The sequence below is a fragment of the Galeopterus variegatus genome, unplaced genomic scaffold, assembly GCF_000696425.1.
Source record: "Galeopterus variegatus unplaced genomic scaffold, G_variegatus-3.0.2 Scaffold5868, whole genome shotgun sequence".
Lineage (NCBI taxonomy): Eukaryota > Metazoa > Chordata > Mammalia > Dermoptera > Cynocephalidae > Galeopterus > Galeopterus variegatus.
This window is the reverse complement of record NW_007731979.1, coordinates 99,800-118,755: the sequence shown is the minus strand read 5'-3', so window position 1 is coordinate 118,755 and position 18,956 is coordinate 99,800. Positions and strand designations below refer to the sequence as shown.

The following is an 18,956-nucleotide window of genomic DNA, read 5'->3' as shown; positions in this document are numbered from 1 at the left end:
AATTCCCTTTTTTCCCTCTCCCTAGACCCCAATAACTATCTTTCTACTTTCTGTTTCTGAAAGTTTGACTATTTTAGCTACCTCATATAAGTAAGTACGCCAAGTAACTTTTAAAATAAAACACAATTATACTCTTGGTACTAATTGCTTTTTTCACACCAAAAATATATTATGTGAATTAAAATCTTAGTATAGAGAAAACTGGAACAACTAAAAACTTCTTGCATAAGAAGTAGGTTAGTTAGAAAAATAGATGTTGAATTAGGTCTAAAATTCTAAACAATTTCTAATCTACTGGAATAGCTCCAGTATGTTAGTTGCCAAAAAGGTTTTCAAAGAAATAAAAAAGGTAGACACTTCTCATGCCAGCTGGATATCACAAATTCATATCATTTAAAAATTTATTAAATGTCCACTTGATTTGAAAGACTCAAAATTATATACATCGAGAAATAGCTTTAATAGATTTTCAAAAATTATTCTAAAATATAAAATGATAAAATTTAAATTATAAAACAAAAAATTTGAACTATTTGGTATCTTTTTTCTTTTGGAGCTATAAAATTTAGAAAGTTTACCTGAGAGCTACTGAATATAGGCTTTTTGCCAAGTCTTCGATCGTCACCTTTGTCAAATGCAGCTGTAGAAAGAAACAGCAATTTATTTTCACAGGAAGTATTATTATTACCATAGAAGTAGAGGGAAAATAGAATGCTGGCAGAAAAAAGTTGTATTATGATGGAAATGACTTAAAAAAACTGAAACAAATCTACTACACAATACAATCCTCTATTATATTTTAGAATTTTAAAAAGAACTTCATTTTAAATCTTATCCCGTTGTCTAAGATTACATGTTATTAAAATGAATAAATAAGAAATGCACACTCTCACAGAGAAAATTTATACATTTACCTAAAAACAATTTTCTCAAACTGTGAAATTTTAGATAAATGGTTTCACCTAGTTTTCTGAATCTCAAAAAAATTACAGACTGTGGCAGATGTAATATTTTACAAACTATTAAATATGAGAAAATGTTTATTCTACAAAATGTAAAAATACTCTGTTGTAATTATTCAGAAATGTTTTCTTGTTTTGCAGGTATATTATGTGGAAGGAGTAAAGAGAAAAGAAAAAAAATGGTTCTGCTAAAAATAAAACAAGAAACAATCCTCAAACCCGCATCATTCTTTTTAGAATTAAATAAAACTTCATTTTCTAAGTTACATATGTATGGGAATTATTGGGGAACTCATATTTATGCTCCTCAAATAAAAATTATAATGATGTCAGAAAAATATATAGAAATAATGGTATGAGAGCTATAAATATAGTTTAGGTAATGTATTTCTTTTGAAGGTTACAGGGCTTTAAGATATATTTTTGAAGAAATATATATAATCTCCAAAAATGATTTTTTTTTATTAAAACAGCAAATAAAAAATACATTATCTGTAACTCTATCATGCATCTTCCATAATCTCTATTCTATACGATATATGCTGTAAGACAAAGCAGGATCTTGGAAATGGCATTATAAGGATTGACTTGCAGTAAGCAAAATGACTCTGCACAATAATATACAGGAAGAAATTCATAAAATATTTCTCTCAAAGGTAAGTCAACCAAAACATAAGAAATGTTATAACAAAGACAACCCAGAACCATTCTTTTATCTGAGTTTCCCAATGCAGTACTTATGCATAAGTCAGGACTCATTATAATTCAACATACTGAAGGTTAAAAAAATTATTACACTGACGCAATATATAGAAAGAAAAGTTCTTTTTGATAATTAGTTGGATTATCAATAACATTTTGTTTAGATATGTGTATTTACACATATTTTAAATTAGCACTTTGAATAATTAAAATAAAGAACATTGTTTGAAGCTCAACTTAACTATGAAATCTTCTAAAACAGAAAAACAAAGTTTGCTTCTGATTAGGAAAGAGTTGAAGGACATCGACTCAAGGAATGCTGATCTTATCTTGTCTCTTCATATTGTATGGATTTTGTAGTAAAAATAAACTATCATCAACAAATTCGTACAGAAACAGTCCCAAGGAAAATATTTCCTATTTCTAAAGACTTTCTTCTAATAATTTTTCTTGTTTAAAAAATAGAATTTCTTTGAAAAGTGCTCTTTACAGCACATCTAGCTACACTACCATGTTATGTCTATACTCAAGACAGAGTACAACATATTCTGACTATACCACTAAAGAATTTAACATACCTCTGCATTATCAAGAATATATTTTATCACATATGGCTTCCATGTTTTATAGTAAAAAAGTGTTTGCTTCATAAAATATAGTGTTTTAACTTAAACATTTTTTAAAAGTATATTTGCTGAATATGTCAACATTTTTTCTAAGGCATCTGCTTTAACACAAAAATAGTCATGAAGCAATTTTAGCTCCTAACCCTCACAATTTTATTTTAATATTTTTGAAACACACATTCTGAGCAATATATACCTTTTATTTAATGCTAATGTTTCAAATGATACGTATTAAATGTCAGATACTACTGTGCAGCTCCTGAGGGACATTCTGCAATAGCACATACCATATCACTGAACCAATCAATTGTGAAATAAAGCCATCTAATCTAGGCAAAACTATAAGAAAGGCTACCTTATGAAAAAGAAAAGCTTTATGGCAAAATATATTTAAAAAGGGGAAGAAAGTACGTATGCTAATCTGTTCTGTGTGGATTACATTTTCTTATACTTCTAATCACTTCACAAGAATGCTTTTAAGCAAATTTGGCTGGAACACTTGCTAATATGAAGTAAAAAAAATTGATATATATATATATCATATATATATATATATAAAGGAAGTGAGTTTCATTTTCTAAGAACAGCAAAAAGCATGATTTATTAAAACTGCCTAAACATAATATATATATATATATGAAGTGAGTTTCATTTTCTAAGAACAGCAAAAAGCATGATTTATTAAAACTGCCTAAACATACTATCACTAGTTTCAGTTAGCACCCTATTATTGAACAGAAGCACACAAACGTTAATGTTACCACTTATCAGAATGCCCTCAAAATATCTGCTGTCACAAAGACCATAATATAAGAATTAAAAAAATCTCGAAACTAACATACCTGCTTGGATTTTCTGTTGATCATCTGTGCTCACCAGCTTCCAGCTTTCCGTGTGACGAACAGCATAGAAAGACTGAACCAGGAAGATCCACAGCTTATCACGCAGAGCCTGGATCTTGCACGTAAAACCCTGTGTTCAAGCAACAAATCAGCAGCTGGTGAGAGCCACATTGTCATAGCAACCAGTCATTATTCCTTTCTGAATCTACTTACTCCGAAGCTAGATCAGTGATGTCATCACTTAGATTTTTAAGATTGTAGGTTCTGTTTTACTTATGAAGAAGGCTTACTTATTTACAAGAGAATTTTATAGTGAACATGAAGCTAAATCTTATCCTTTCAACTAACATTATTTTAAATAACATGAATGGCCATTATATGAATACGTTCCACAGCCTTTTCATATCAACTATGACATTACAAGGTCAAATACTCTAATAAATAGGATGAATTTTTTTTTATAATTCTTGTTGAATAAATACAAAATGCCAATAAATTTGCAATTAGCTTACTAATACCACTGATTAATCACACTTAAAAATAAGTAATATTTTAATTTGCTTTTTCTCAATCTAATTTTAAAATATGACTTTTGAAGAGAAAAAGGAATTACAACTACATCATAAAAATAAAAGACACTGATGATTAAAAATTCTAAAATACACATTTTATATCCCTAAAATTTAAATTTAGTAACCAGGAATACTAGAGTTATGCTGTGCCAAATAATATTCCTAAGTATCAAACTATGTTTAAAATTAACCAGCCAAACTGCCAAATTCTAAACTTTTATAAAAAGTCCATTTGGAGGTAAATGGAATTTAAAAAGTTTTGTATTATGAAAAATTCCAAACACACGCAAAAGTGGAGAACATAATCAACCCGTAGGTGTCCAGTGCCTAGCTTCAATGATCCATGCAACATTTAAAATATATACACATTTTAAAATCTTAAACAGTTCAAATATTACAATATTTTAATAAATTTCATTACATTCAGTACCATTTCCTTTGTACTGTCAGAGTTCAGTAATGTATCCAGAGCCATAAGAAGAGAGCAACTATTTTCAGTGGTAATGTTTTCTTCAATTGCTTTAAAAATTTTGTCCAACAGATCAGCTGTGCTGCTCATTGCTTGTGACTACAAAATACAGAAACTGATATTTAATAGAAATATATGTAAAATGTATAAGAAATGTGAAAGTCTGGCATAACAGCAGAACAATCAACATAACTGGCTGTATGAAGTCAACCAGAAATTATATCTGCTCTTTCCCTTTCAAAAAATCTACACATACACATATACACACTTTTTAAGAGTCAACATAGCCCTTAATAACAGAACCTAGAAAACAAGCAATAGGAGTTTTTTATTCAGTGACTAATTTTAGAGAAAGGAGCTCGCCAGTTAAACGGGGAATTTTGTATGGACTATAATTATATTACTGAATGAAACAGTATCTTTATGACTTTGGTTTCTAAAATGTGCCTATGCTGACTGAGGGCTAGAGTTGGCTATAGTTACATTGTGCCTTGCCAGGGAACTCAAACCTGTCCCTCTTGCCTTCCTTATCTTGTGAGCCAAAAATTCTGACCATCACTGCTCTAAATCTCATGCAAACATGCCATCTGCTATGGAATTTATTCAAATCATACTAATTCAATCAAAGACAACCTGCACTTAAAAACCATTGTATAATTAAAATATAAACACAATGATGGGACTAAATACAGGATATAAGTTTAGATATAATACCTGTAAGAGAAGAGCAAAATTTTCACTCTGAATGATTTTGGAGAAGTTTTCTGTAATAAACCCAAGACATTCTTCTTGGAGCTGAGATGCCATAGTCAGTGCTGCCTCTGTCCACTTCACTCTGGGTAAACTGATGATTAGCTTGTCACTTTCCATCAGAAGAAAAGCAGCATTCTTATCATTCTTAGAATTTAAAAAATATTGGGAAAAAAGTTAGATGGTATTATTGCACATAAAATAACTTTCTAAGCAAATCAAATACTTTTGTTTTCTTGTGATGTTTCCTGAAAAAAACAAAATTTCAAGAAGCTAATGCTTTTGTCATTAGTTTTACATATAATATTCATTTATTCAGAATTATCAAAAGGGCAAACTTTGGGCTGGGAAGAAACCTCCTTTAAAATGTAGTTAAAACAGGGCCGGCCCGTGGCTCACTCGGGAGAGTGCGGTGCTGATAACACCAAGGCCACGGGTTTGGATCCCATATAGGGATGGCTAGTTAGCTCTCTGGGTGAGCATGGTCCTGACAATAGCAAGTCAAGGGTTAAGATCCCCTTACCGGTCACCTTTAAAGAAAAAAAAAAAAAAATGTAGCTAAAACAAACCTGGGAGCGAAGTTATGATATAACTATAGAGAAAAACTTGACTTCCCTGAAATTATCAGTACTGAATTAGTTTTTATACTTATGGATATCATTCACAACTGCATGGCTACACTGACATAGCTTTAATTCTTTCCTGACTATAAAACACATGTTCTTTTTTTTTTTTTTCCTTTTTGTCTTTTTTCATGACCGGCAACGGATCGCAACCCTCTAAGAGTTTTAGGCAATAAGCCCAATGTGCTCTACTACAGGCATTGATCTGGCAGCAGAGCCAAATGCAGAGTATTCAAATAAATCTGGCAGGTATCTACAAAGTGCTTACTATATAAATAATGCTATATACTAGATGTATAGTTGTCATAATTTAGCTTGGAAACTATTGGAAAACTAAAATATGGACATGGTTAAATGATAACATGGATGATATGTGATCTTATTCCATATCATATGAATATATAATAAACATTAAATGTTAGAGTACCATGGGCACGAGGGGTGACAATCAGCTCTGTATCGCATGAATATTCACAACCAGTAATAAATAAATAAATGTTAGAGTATCTCGAGGCTCAAAGAAAAAAATGTGATACTTCTAGACCAAATACATAAAATTTTAACTCAATAGCTAACACAATCACATTGTTCAAAATTCAAAAATGTATAAAGGACGTTTCTAGGAAAAGTCTTCCTCTCCTTCCTGTCCCCAAACCACTCATTTTATAACTAATGTTATTTTTTCCCTCTATCTTTCCAGAGTTATTTTATATATATATACAAACAAAAAATATATGTAATTTTCCCCTTTATTCAAATAGAGGCATTAATATGCACAGTACTCTATACCTTGCCTATTATATTTAGCATACATCCTGAATGTTTTTTTTAGGGTTTATAGAGCCCTTTTATTGTTTTAATAGCTATGTAATAGTCCATCATATAGATATATCATTAGTCATTTAACCAGTCCTCTCTACTTATAGCAATTTACATTATTTCCAGGTTTTTGCTATTGTAATATCGTAATAAATTACCTTGTATATACATTATTTCACACATATGTGAATATATATACAGGATACATTCCTAGAAGTAGAATTGCTAGATAAATACTACTTGTCTTAGCCTGGGTTCTGCTTAAAAGCTGAGCCTGAGAAACAGGCTTGTATGCAGATAGCTTATTTTGGGAGGTGATCCCAAGGGGATCTGAGGCACTGGGAGAGTGAAACAAGGAAGGAAAGCCAACCCAAGGATGTGTTTTCTAACTCCTTGCTACTCAAAAGAGTGGTCCATGGCATCAGCATCAGTCAGAGCTGTTAGAAATGCAGAATCTCTGGCTCCTCCCTTCACTTAATGAATTAGAATTTGCATTTCAACAAGATCCCCAAGAGATTTTAATATACTTTAAAATTTGAGAAGTGCTCATATAGCACTCACTATTACAGGCGACTGAAGCTCAATCTCATTGGGGACCCTCTGAAGAATAATGCAGGATGTACTTTGAATTACCCACCCGAGGGACAGAACAGGGAAACATGTAAGCACTGGCTCCCATCTCCCACTTGTCAAGGCTTGCGCCCCTGGGGTATTAACTCCCTTTCACTGCCAGGTTTACACAGGTTCAGAACTGCTGAGCTGCAAATATCCCATGTAGAGCAGCAGTAAAGCCCCAGACAGAAAATGAGAAAGATGGGTGATGTGGCTGAGGGCAAGTGCTGCCAAATTACACCTGTGTGCAGTTAGATGCTGTAGCAACGGTTGGAGTAGAAACACAGGCCAAGAGAATATGAGATGGGACAACAGGGGTATCTAAAATACTGCCAACATACAGTCAATTGAGCATTGTTTTTCAAATGGTAGATTTCTCTCTAGCAACCTAGCACAGATTTCCTTACGTTTATCATTCTGGAAGATAGAAAAATGGTTTGACACTAGTTTTTTTTTGTTTGGTTTGGTTTTTTGGCAGCTGGCCAGTACAGGGATTAAACCTGGATTTTGGTGTTATCAGCACCACATTCTAACCAACTGGGCTAACTGGCCAGGCCTTTGACAATGTAGTTTTAATGCCCATTTCTCTTTAATAAATTGAGGGTCTGTTCATCAAATTAAGAGGCATTTGTATGTATTTCCTTTGTGAACTATCTTACACTTAGCTTTTATTTTTTTAAAAATCAATATGTAGGAACTCTCTGTATTTGTATCATAAGTATGATATGAACTGTCACTTGTGTCTTGACTTTCCTTAAGGTTGTTTTTACTATATAAAAACTTTGCATTTTTATGTAATCAAATTTCTTTTGTGGCTCCTGAATTTTGTGTCCTTAACCCTTGCTAATAAGATTATAAAATAATTACCCCATGGCTTATTATAGGATTTTAATTGTTTAATTTTAAAAAATCCAAATCTTTGACCCATTTGGAATGTATCCGGGTATGAGAAGTGAGGTATGGATTCAAATTAATTTTTTTCCAGCTAGCTTCCTGGTTGTCCTAACACCATATATTGAATAAATACTATGACTCATACTATTTCTTAATCCCTCTGATATTGTGTTAGTCAAATAGGTCTTCAAATATCCTTTGGCCTTAGGACTAATAGCATTATACACACACATATACACATATACATATACATATATACACATACACATATATAAAATTTTAGTTTTACTCTAGTGACCATCCCCACACCTATTTTTGTTTTAAATTTCCTAAACTTAAAAACTCTTCATAATTTGTTTTTAAGGGCTTAAACAAAATAGTTGAAAACAGAAACTTTTGATAATGATTTAAAATAATTTAAATAGTTGAATAATAAAGTCCTAACTTTTCTAGCACCTTTTTCTCTCTATCTACTCCTCATCCAATCACTCTGCTCTCTCTTCCTCCCTAAAGCAATGGTTTGAACCTGGTAACAGGGAGCAGCCAAATCTTACTGAACTTCTGTACAGTGACAAAGAAAAACTCTTTCTTCACATTAAAATATACTTAAATATTCTCCAAATATGGTCTAATGTAGCACTTTCTTATCTCCTTTGGTATATGACAGTGTTGGGAATACCACTGATAATCAACAAATATTTGATGGATTAATGTGCCTGCCATGGCATGTGTGATTAAACTGAATTAGAACAAAAGAAGACTCAAGAAGACTGCTTGAGGAGAAGTAACATCAGAAAGATGGCAGAATAGGAAGCCCTGGACCCCCCTTTCCCCACAAAGACACCAATTTAACAGTTAACAGACAAATTCTCTTTGTGAGAAATCCAGAAACTAGTTGACAGGCTCCTGCATATCAGGTGAGTGTGAAATCAGACATTTTGAAGCCAGTAGGGAAATGTGAGACACCCTCTCACCAGAATATCTACTCCTGACACAAAGCCATAGATCAGGAAGACAGCCCACAGCTCCCGGCTTCTCCCTGGGGAGGGAAAAAGTTGGACCATGCAACAAATATCCCAACTTTTCTGGGGTATGCTTGGAGGACTGGCTCCTGTCTTGCTAGTCTTAGAGTACTGATGGGACCAGAAAACTAGCTGTTGGGGAGAACACACATGGTAGTCACAATATCGCGTCCCCACAGCTCAGTGCAGAAAATGCAGATGGAAAAAGCCCTTGCTCACAGCTTTTTCCTGGGCAAGACATACAAATGTATGAACCTTGAAAACATGCTAAGTAAAATAAGATCATCACAGAAGGACAAATACTGCATAATTTCATTTATATGAGGGATCTAAAATAGTCAGACTCTTATGGAGAATAGAATGATGGTTGCCAGGGGTGGGGAAGAGGAAATGGGATGTTGCTGTCAATGGGCATAAAGGTTCACTTATGTAAGATGATTAAGTTCTAGAGATCTACTGTATGACACTGTGCCTATAAATAGCACTACTGCATTGTACACTTAAAAATTTGTTAAAGACAGATTTCATGTTGTGTTCTTTCCGAAATAAAATAAAATAAATAACATAAAATAAAATAAAATAGGTTAAAGATGAATGGTAAGAACATATAAATAAAGTAATATTAAAGAAGTAGAATGTCCAGATATAATCTGCACAAAATATAAATTACCTCCCACGGGATAAAAGCCACATCAATAAGCATTGGTCATAAGCAATGCTTTGTAAGATCTTCAAATACACAAAGAAAAAATTTCTGAAAATGTAATTCATTTTTTAATGGATATCAAATGTGTAAAAATGTAACACAATTTTAAATTCTTATTTTTTAAAATAAAATTAATATAATATGTACACATTAAAAGATTATCCAAAAGGCCGATTTGGGCTCTTGTTTTAAAAAAAAAAGACTGCTTGCTCTTTCTTTCATTTTTCTGGGTAGCATTTTTCAAGTGTTAATCTGAAAAAATTTAAAACATTTTATTTTCTATCAATAAAGCTAAATACATTTTATTTCTATAATAAAATATAAAGAACATGTTAAATTAATGTTTCTTAAAACTTGAGTACACAAAGAAAAACAAAATTTCAAATTTTCAGAATAATCACCATGATACCAAAAGGCTATCGATCAAACTGGATGTCTGGCTATTCTGATGTTCTTCTTTTTATCTGTCTTGAAAGGAAAAGTCGAGCATTCACAAAGTGAACAAGGACATGATTAGAGCTATAAAATCAAAGTAAAACAGTACAGCAGAGGAAGAGACATAGTTTGAAGGGCTTATTATTCAAACGAACTTGCATACCGCCTGGAAAAGTAAAAATCAAACTTGTGTTTAACAAGACATTCAGTTAAAATCCCTCCCAATTTGGCCTTAGTCAGTCCCCGGACTCATCTTCTCTAATTCTAGTTACAGCAGAATACTGACAATGCCTTGTCTCCATGTCGCTGGCCACATTTTCAATCTATCCTAATCTACTTCTTTATTTTGAACTTTTCCTCTATCTTCAGGTTCATTTTAAATTACTCCTCTCATTTTTCAGTCAGATTAATTATTTTAAACTCTGTGATCCCATGTATATACTTGAAATATACATGACACTCATTTATTTATTTACAGGCAACTCAGAAATATTGTGGGTTTAGTTCCAGACTGCCATAATAAAGTGAATATCGCAATAAAGCAAGTCACACAAATTTTCCGGTTTCCTAGAGCATATAAAAGTTATGTTTACACTATGCTGTAGTCTATTAAGTGTGCAACAGCATTACATCTAAAAAACGTACAGTACACACTTCAATTAAAAAATACTTTGTTGCTAAAAAATGCCAACAATCATCTGAGCCTTCAGTGAATCATCTCTTCGTTGGAAGGTCTTGCCTTGATGTTGATGGCTGCTGACTGATCAGAGTGGTGGTCGCTTAAGGTTGGGGGCTGTGGCAATTTCTTAAAATAAGACAACAGTGAAGTCTGCCACGTCAATTGGTTATTCAAAAGATTTCTCTGCAGCATGCAATGCTGTTTGATAACATTTGATAGCATTTGATAGCACAGTAGAACTTTCAAAACTGGAGTTGATACTCTCAAATGCTACTGCTGCCTTATCCACTAAGTTTATGTAATCTTCTCAATCTTTTGTTGTCATTTCAACAATATTCACAGCATCTTCACCAGGAGCAGATTTCATCTCAAGCTGGTTCTTCCTCATCCATAAGAACCAACTCCTTACTCATTAAAGTTTGATCATGAGATTGCAGCAATTCAGTCACAACTTCAGGCTCCACTTCTAATTCTATTTCTCCTGCTATTTCCACTACATCTTTTGCTATTTCCACCACATCTGCAGTTACTTCCTCCACTGAAGTCTTGAACCCTTCAAAGTCATTCATAAGGGTTGGGAATCAACTTCTTCCAAACTCCTGTTAATGCTGGTATTTTTACCTCCCACGAATCACGAATATTCTTAATGGCATTTAGAATGATGAATTCTTTCCAGGTTTTCAGTTTACTTTGCCCTTATCATCAGAGGAAACAATATCTACAGCAGCTTTAGACTTATGAAATGTCTTTCTCAAAATGACTCCTTGATCCATGGGCTGTAGAATGGAGGTGTGTTAGCAGGCACGAATACATTAATCTCCTTATACACCTCCATCAGAGCTCTTGGGTGACCAGGGGCATTGTCAATGAGCAGTAATATTATGAAAGAAATCTTTTCTTCTGAGCAATAGGTCCTAAAATGGGCTTAAAATATTCAGTAAATCATGCTCTAAACAGATGTGCTGTCATTCAAGCTTTGTTGTTCCATTTACAGAACATAAGGCAGACATTTAGCATAATTCCTAAGGGCCCCAGGATTTTTGGAACGGTAAATGAGCAGTGTCTTCAACAATTAAAGTCACCAGCTATGTTAGCCCCTAACAAAAGAGTCAGCCTGTCCTTTGAAGCTCTGAAGCCCTGAAGCCAGGCATTGACTTTTCTCTGGCTAGGAAAGTCCTAGATGGCATTGTTTTCAATTGAAGGCTGTTTCATCTACGTTGAAAATCTGTTGTTTAGTGTAGCCACCTTCACCAATGATTTAGCTAGATCTTCGGGATAACCTGCTGCGGCTTCTACGTCAGCACTTGCTGCTTCACCCTACACTTTGATGTTATGGAGATTGCTTCATGAGGTTGAGGGAAAGAAGCGATCTGTGCTATCTTCAAACTTTTCTTCTGCAGCTTCCTCATCTCTCAGCCTTCATAGAATTGAAGAGTTGGGGCCCTGCTCTAGATTATGCCTTGGCTTAAGAGAATGTTGTGGCTGGTTTGATCTTCTATCCAGACCACTATCTTATCAGCTGTTTTGCTTTCTTATCATTCATATGTTCATTGGAGTAGCACTTTTAATTTCCTTCAAGAACTTTTCCATTGCATTCACAACCCGGCTAACTGTTTGGCACAAGAGGCCTGGCTTTTGGCCTGTCTCAGCTTTCGACATGCCTTCCTCACTAAACTTAATCATTCCTAGCTTCTGATTTAAAGTGAGAGATGTGCTACTCTTCTTTTCACTTGAACACTTAGAGGCCACTGTAGGGTTACTAATTGGCCTAATTTCAGTATTATTGTGTCTCAGTACATAGGGAGGCCTGAGGAGAGGGAGAGAGATGGGAGAATGGCCAGTGAGTGGAGCAGTCAGAACACACACATTTATTAAGTTCACCATCTTATATCGGTGCAATCTGGGGCACCCCAAAACAATTACAATAGCAATATCAACGATCGCTGATCACAGATTATCAGTACAGATATAAAAATAATTTAAAAGTTTGAGATATTATGAGAATTACCAAAATGTCAGACAGAGACACAAAGTGAGCCCATGCTCTTAGAGAAATGGTGCTGACAGACTTCCTCAATGTAGCGTTGCCACAAACCCTCAATTTGTAAAAAACCCAATATCTGCAAAGCACAATAAAGTGAGGCACAATAAAATGAAGTATGCCTGTACCTATTTGACAATATATACTGAGTGCCTACTATGTGCTAGGTACTGTTCTAAAGCTGGGGCTACAATGGTAAATAACACTAACAGGGAACATAATGCTTATACTCATCATGGTCTAACTTGCATTTTACTTAGTTGTTTAAATGCCTATTCTTCCATCAATCTGTGAGTTTCTTAAAGCCAAGGCCCATACCTTAAAAAAAAAAAAAAATCGTTGACCACATTGAGCACTTATCAGATTACCTTTACGATGGTAGCAATTGGTTTTAAGGCCTGATTTTGTCATTTACTGACATTGTTAACTTGAACAAAGCACTTACCTCTCTGATTCTCTTTTCTCATATGTGAAATGGAGATAACAGTACCTGTACTCTACTAAATTTCACACACACGAAAAAGTATTTTTCAAACTGAAATGTCTAAAAAACAATCCATTAACTACTGGTACTACTACTGCTGCTACTACTACTACTACTACTAAATGATGCTCTCACTTCTACTGAACTCAGTTAAAGCTGGGCCAATAGTTTAATTGTTCAGTGACCAAGGAAACTAAGGCAAAATAGCAAACAACAAAACTACAAAGTCCTTCATTAGCTTAAACACAGATTTAGATTTATTTTTATAATGGTATCTCATCAGCTGATGGCCTACACAATTTTTCCATTTAGATTTAGATGTACCTTCTATGTAATCAGTCTGATGTTATCATTGAGGGTTCTTTCAGAGACACAAGACCACTGGGAGGTATTTATTATATACTCGTATATATATGTACTTGACCTTACACAATGGTGGAAGCTAGTTAAAGCCTTTGTATCTGATGAGGTAGTTCAAAGTGCACAGGACAGGCAGTTGAGAAGAGAAGATGGATATAAAGTGAGGGAGAGCAAGAACAAGCTGACACCAAAAGCATCAGTTGGAATCCACAAAGATGGACTCACATCAGTCTTACTGCCTCCAACCTGGATGAAATGGGTATCCTTCAGGAGATGTTGGGCCTTTCATTAGGGACCTAGGCACATACCTGGCCCACAGGTAAGAGAAGCTGAAGGAAAAGAGAGGGCAAAGTGGAACAGCTGCAGGCCTGGCTGCTGTTCCATGCCAACAAGGTGAGCCAGTAAATAAGCAACAACATGTGAGACCTAAAAGCACCTGCCCCAGTCTTCCTAGTATAAAAACCAAAAACGACTGCTGTTTCACTTCCACCTCCAAATCTCATGCCAAATTGTCTCCTGTGGCCACTCGAACTGGAAACATACAGAGAAGGAAATTCTGGGACGTAGAGTTCACCCTAGCCAAGCTAACATGTTATGAAGCCACTACAGACAACCCCTTGTCAACTTGGCGACCATACACAACTCTTTAATCCATACTTAGTTTCCAAATGGAGACAATAACAATTGTGATTCCGCTTAACATGATATAGCTATCCCCCATACAACGTTAACCCTTTCCCTAAAAGAGAGGATACAAAGTTCCTTGTTCTGTGTTTGGGTGATGTTTGTTATTCTTCAAACTGATTCATGGTTCTCTTTGGTATCTTCTAACTTAAGTATGAAGATACAAAGTTAACTATTATTAACAAGTCTTATATTAGATGAAAGGGGAATGAGACAGTGGGAAAAAAACAAATATATTTGGGTAATATATAGCAACCATATTCATGTAAAAAAGGGATAGAAATATGTTTATATAATAACTACTGCAGTGATCATTTCTGTTAACTAGTCATGTGGTCATAGCTGGCATTTGTAACTACCTTCTTCCACTACCCACTCCATATTCTCTTTGCCCTCAGCAAGTACCTCCGCTGTTTATATTTCCTTATCTGGTAGTGTGGCCCAAAATGTCATTCCTGAGGAAACTGGGCCATTATCAGCACTGCGTAAATTGGGTTGTTAAAGTTTTCTATCGATTTTATTCATATAACCTGGGAGTGCTGCAATCTAGATGTACTCTTCCTTTCCCACATTATATAGCATCAACCCGATTTCCCCTTAACAGTCAGGCTCAATCTATCAGTAATTCCCCTTCTTTGCCCGTGGATTTACAAAGTGGCCAGAGGAAGGCAGTCTTAAGTTCCAGCTCAATAGCATCATTACTGTGTCCCCAGGTAGAAGCATTCTTCTCTTTGGAACTCAAACCAGAAGAGCCTAAAGTTGCGGGGAAAGGAAGCAAAAATTTTGCTATTGGATCACTAGGTGTTATTTTATGTGGAGCCACTCCCATTTCCACACCTTGATTTCTTGACCCATGAATCATGGCTACAGGAGAAATACCGTGATAAATCAAAAACTGATTTAAAGCATATATTGCTCCCTGGAGGATAATGCCCTAGCCCTACAAGGCATTGCCTCCTAGCTGGCATTTTAATTGAGTCTTCAAAAGGCCATTTCTCCATTCTGTCAAGCCAGCTGCTTCAGGATGACGGGGAACCCTGTAAGATCAGTGAATTCCATGAGCATGGGCCCGTCGCCATACTTCATTTGCTGTGAAGTGAGTTCCTTAGTCAGAAGTGATGCTGTGTGGAATATCATGATGATGGACAGGGCATTTTTTAAGTTCACAGAAAGTGAACTTAGTTTTATCAGAAACTCTGTGAGAAAGGGAGGCAAATACATATCCAGATCAAACATCTACTACAGTGAGAGCAAAGCACTGTCTTTCCCATGATCTAAGTCATCCAATGTAATCAACCCGCCACCAAATAGGCGACTGATCCCTTTCAGGAATGGTGCCATTGAGAAGTTTCAGTGTTATACCCAGATCCACCTTAGTGAGAAGTCCATACTGCTGAGCCAATGTATAATCTCATCTCTGGCACCATGCCCCCTTTGTTCATGAACCAATATATACCTCCTAGTGGTTCTGGTTCTCTAACTGAACTCTGACTGATGAATTTGGTACTGAAAGTAGTTTCAGAGGAACAGAATTTAAAGGCTAGGTTTTCTGAACTGGTTTTGGGTTATTTGGAATTGGTTCTTTCATCTTGATTTTATAATAAAATTCTACATTTATATTTAAATCATCAGAATTACTGTACTATATGAAATTGAATAAATTTTTTGATGACACACACAAACCAGGGTATTCAGGTTATACTTACTAAGGACTGAATCAACATATTAAGACAACTTTTCTGAATCTCAGGAGGTACATTTGCAAAGCTTCTCTCAGACCAAACCCTTGCAAAATGCTTTACAATCCACCTGTTAAAATCAAAGAATCTCAAGTTAGTGAAATTGAAATATTTTTCGTTATAATAGTCAATAATATTTTGATTTACAATTACATAAGTTGTACATATATATATTTTGACTAGCCCTTACTGTTAATTTTATGAGATATAAAATGAACTTAACTCCCTTTTCTGTAAACACATTTTAAATCCATGCTGGGTTATGTGCACAAATTTTAACATAACCATGGTTCAGCTAAAATGAAATTGATTTCAAGCATCTTAAGTAATATCTAAATGAATACTTCTATTCAATTGGTGTAACTAGTTAAGCACTAAAGCTAGTTACGTTGTGCCCAAGATTGGGTTATGTGCACAAATTTTAACATAACCATGGTTCAGCTAAAATGAAATTGATTTCAAGCATCTTAAGTAATATCTAAATCAATACTTCTATTCAATTGGTGTAACTAGTTAAGCACTAAAGCTAGTTACGTTGTGCCCAAGAAAACAGGCCAACTCTAACATTGCCCACAAAATCAGGAGAATGGAACACAATATCTGTAAATAAACAGTATCAGCACTACTTAAGATAACTTACTTCATGCAGTCAGCAAAAAGACTTTCCACTCCAACTGAATGAGCAATAATCAGGCATTCAAGTACAGATGCCAATGTTCTAGGAACAGGCTAAAATTGATTAAAAAAACAAAACACCACATTTATTATTTTCCAATTTACTAAAAGTATCTGGTTCATAAAGGTAATCTGACTCATATACCTAAACTACAGAACAAATATATGCAATTCAAAATTCAGTGATTTCAAAATTCACTTTCTACATTTAATTCTTTATATGGAATTAACTTCTACTGGTACTTTGCCTGCAAGACATGTTCTTAGTCAATGCCTTAAATTTTTTTTTCTTAAACACACCTTTTCACACAAAAACTTGTACATGGATGTTTACAGCAGCTTTATTCATAATTGGCAAAAGTTGGAAGCAATCAAAATGTCTTCCAGTAGGTGACTGGATAAGTAAACTGTAGTACATGAATGCAATGCAATATTTAGCACTAAAAATAAATGAGCTACAAAGCCATTAAAAAAAAAATGGAGGAAAGAAATGCATATTACTACATGAAAGAAGCCAATTTGAAAAGGTTACATACTACATGATTCCAACTGTATGACATTCTGTAAAAACCAAAACTATGAAGACAGTAAAAATATCAGTAATTTCATGGGGGTGAAGGGCAGGGGAAGAGAGAGATGAATAGGCAGAGCACAGAGGACTTTCAGGATAGTGAAACTACTCTGTATGATTCTATGAAAGTGCCAAATCCTAGCCACTAGACCACGAGGGAGTCATGTATGATACTATAATTATGGATACATGCCATTTATACATTTGTCCAAACCCATAGAATGTACAACACCAAGAGTAAACCCTAACGTAAACTATGGATTTTGGTAATAATAATGTGTCAGTGCAGATTAATCAATTATAACAAATGTACCAGTCTGGAGGGGGATGTTGACAATACGGGAGGCTATTCGTGTGCGGGGTAGGGGGTATATGGGATGTCTTTGTACCTTCCTCTCTATTTTGCTGTGAACCTAAAACCACTGTAAAAAAAAATAGTCCTTAAAAAAATGTTATTCTTGGGCCGGCCTGGTGGCGCACTGGATAGTGCGCCGCTTGGGAAGCGCGGCGGCGCTCCCGCCCGAGGGTTCGGATCCCACATACAGACCGGTTCCCGCTCACTGGCTGAGCGAGGCGTGGGAGCAACACCGAGGGTTGCGATCCCGTTGCCGGTCCCCGGTCCGGTACGGGGGCAACACTGAGGGTTGCGATCCGTTGCCGGACACGGAAAAAGACAAAAGACAAAAAAAAAAAAAAAAAGTTATTCTTTTAAAACCAAATATCACTGATAACTTTTACTGTTACAGAACAGCACTTGAGCTGTTTTAGCTGTTTGACTGCATGTAATTTCTATGCTTATTTTTTGTAGCTTAAATATATTTTTAAAGCAAAAGTAGTATAATCATTTCTATCTAGCACATCACAGCAATACAGCAATATGGTTTAATCTGCTTCTTAAAACATAAATTTAACTTAAAGTATATGTACAATGGAAGGTCCTACACTGAACTCAAATAAAAAGACAGATTTAATTAGATCATAATTACAAAATGTATTTTTAAAATGCACATATACAGAAGTAATGAATTAAAACAAAAGATTGTAGATACAAGTAGCGAAAACTTACTGCTCTTGGTGTTAAGCACCTATGCTATATAGTGCCCATACTATGTATGAGTATTTCCAGGTTATGGACTATGTTTCTAAGCACATCTATTGCCCAGTTAGGAGTTAGGTTGAATAGAGTTCAATTTCTCTTTATACACATTTATTAGTTGTGTTATTGGGTATATACACTTAATAAAGACCAGAAATCAGCCAATTTTTATATCTAGTCTCTAAAAGTGTACTTCCAAAGATTGCCTGCTCTTACAGAACAAAAGCTTCTTCTTTTTTTTTTGTAACTAACAATTTATAACTTTTTTCAATTTTATTTTAGTTCTTTGTGGTCTTATTTATATTATTGGGGTTGTTTTTTTTACTTTTTATTTTTTGTCCACAAAACAAGTTTTAATACATTAGACTAAGATCATAAATAATATGTTCTCTGATCACAATAACAGAAGAAAATTTAGAAAATTCACAAACGTGTGGAAATTAAACAACACTCTCCTAGATTAACAATGGGTAAAAAGAAAAATCACTGGGAAATTAGAGTACTTTGAGATAAAAATCAAAGTGCAACATATCAAAATTTATAGGATGCAGGGCTCACGCAGTGCTTAGAAGAAAACTTATACTTGTAAACAC

The 18,956-nt window shown here is 34.6% G+C and overlaps 1 protein-coding gene across 1 annotated transcript in view; it reads right to left on the bottom strand.

Moving 5' to 3' along the window:
* The window catches only part of KIAA1107 (KIAA1107 ortholog), a 101,183-nt gene that overhangs the window by 10,830 nt on the left and 71,397 nt on the right, over window positions 1–18,956 (bottom strand). Inside the window, exons 8-13 of the mRNA XM_008590135.1 lie at window positions 16,662–16,750; window positions 15,989–16,091; window positions 4,888–5,070; window positions 4,135–4,272; window positions 3,133–3,262; window positions 579–640 (exon numbers count right to left, since the gene is read on the bottom strand). Of these exons, the coding sequence (XP_008588357.1) occupies window positions 579–640; window positions 3,133–3,262; window positions 4,135–4,272; window positions 4,888–5,070; window positions 15,989–16,091; window positions 16,662–16,750 (705 nt within the window). The remainder of the gene's footprint in view (window positions 1–578; window positions 641–3,132; window positions 3,263–4,134; window positions 4,273–4,887; window positions 5,071–15,988; window positions 16,092–16,661; window positions 16,751–18,956) is intronic.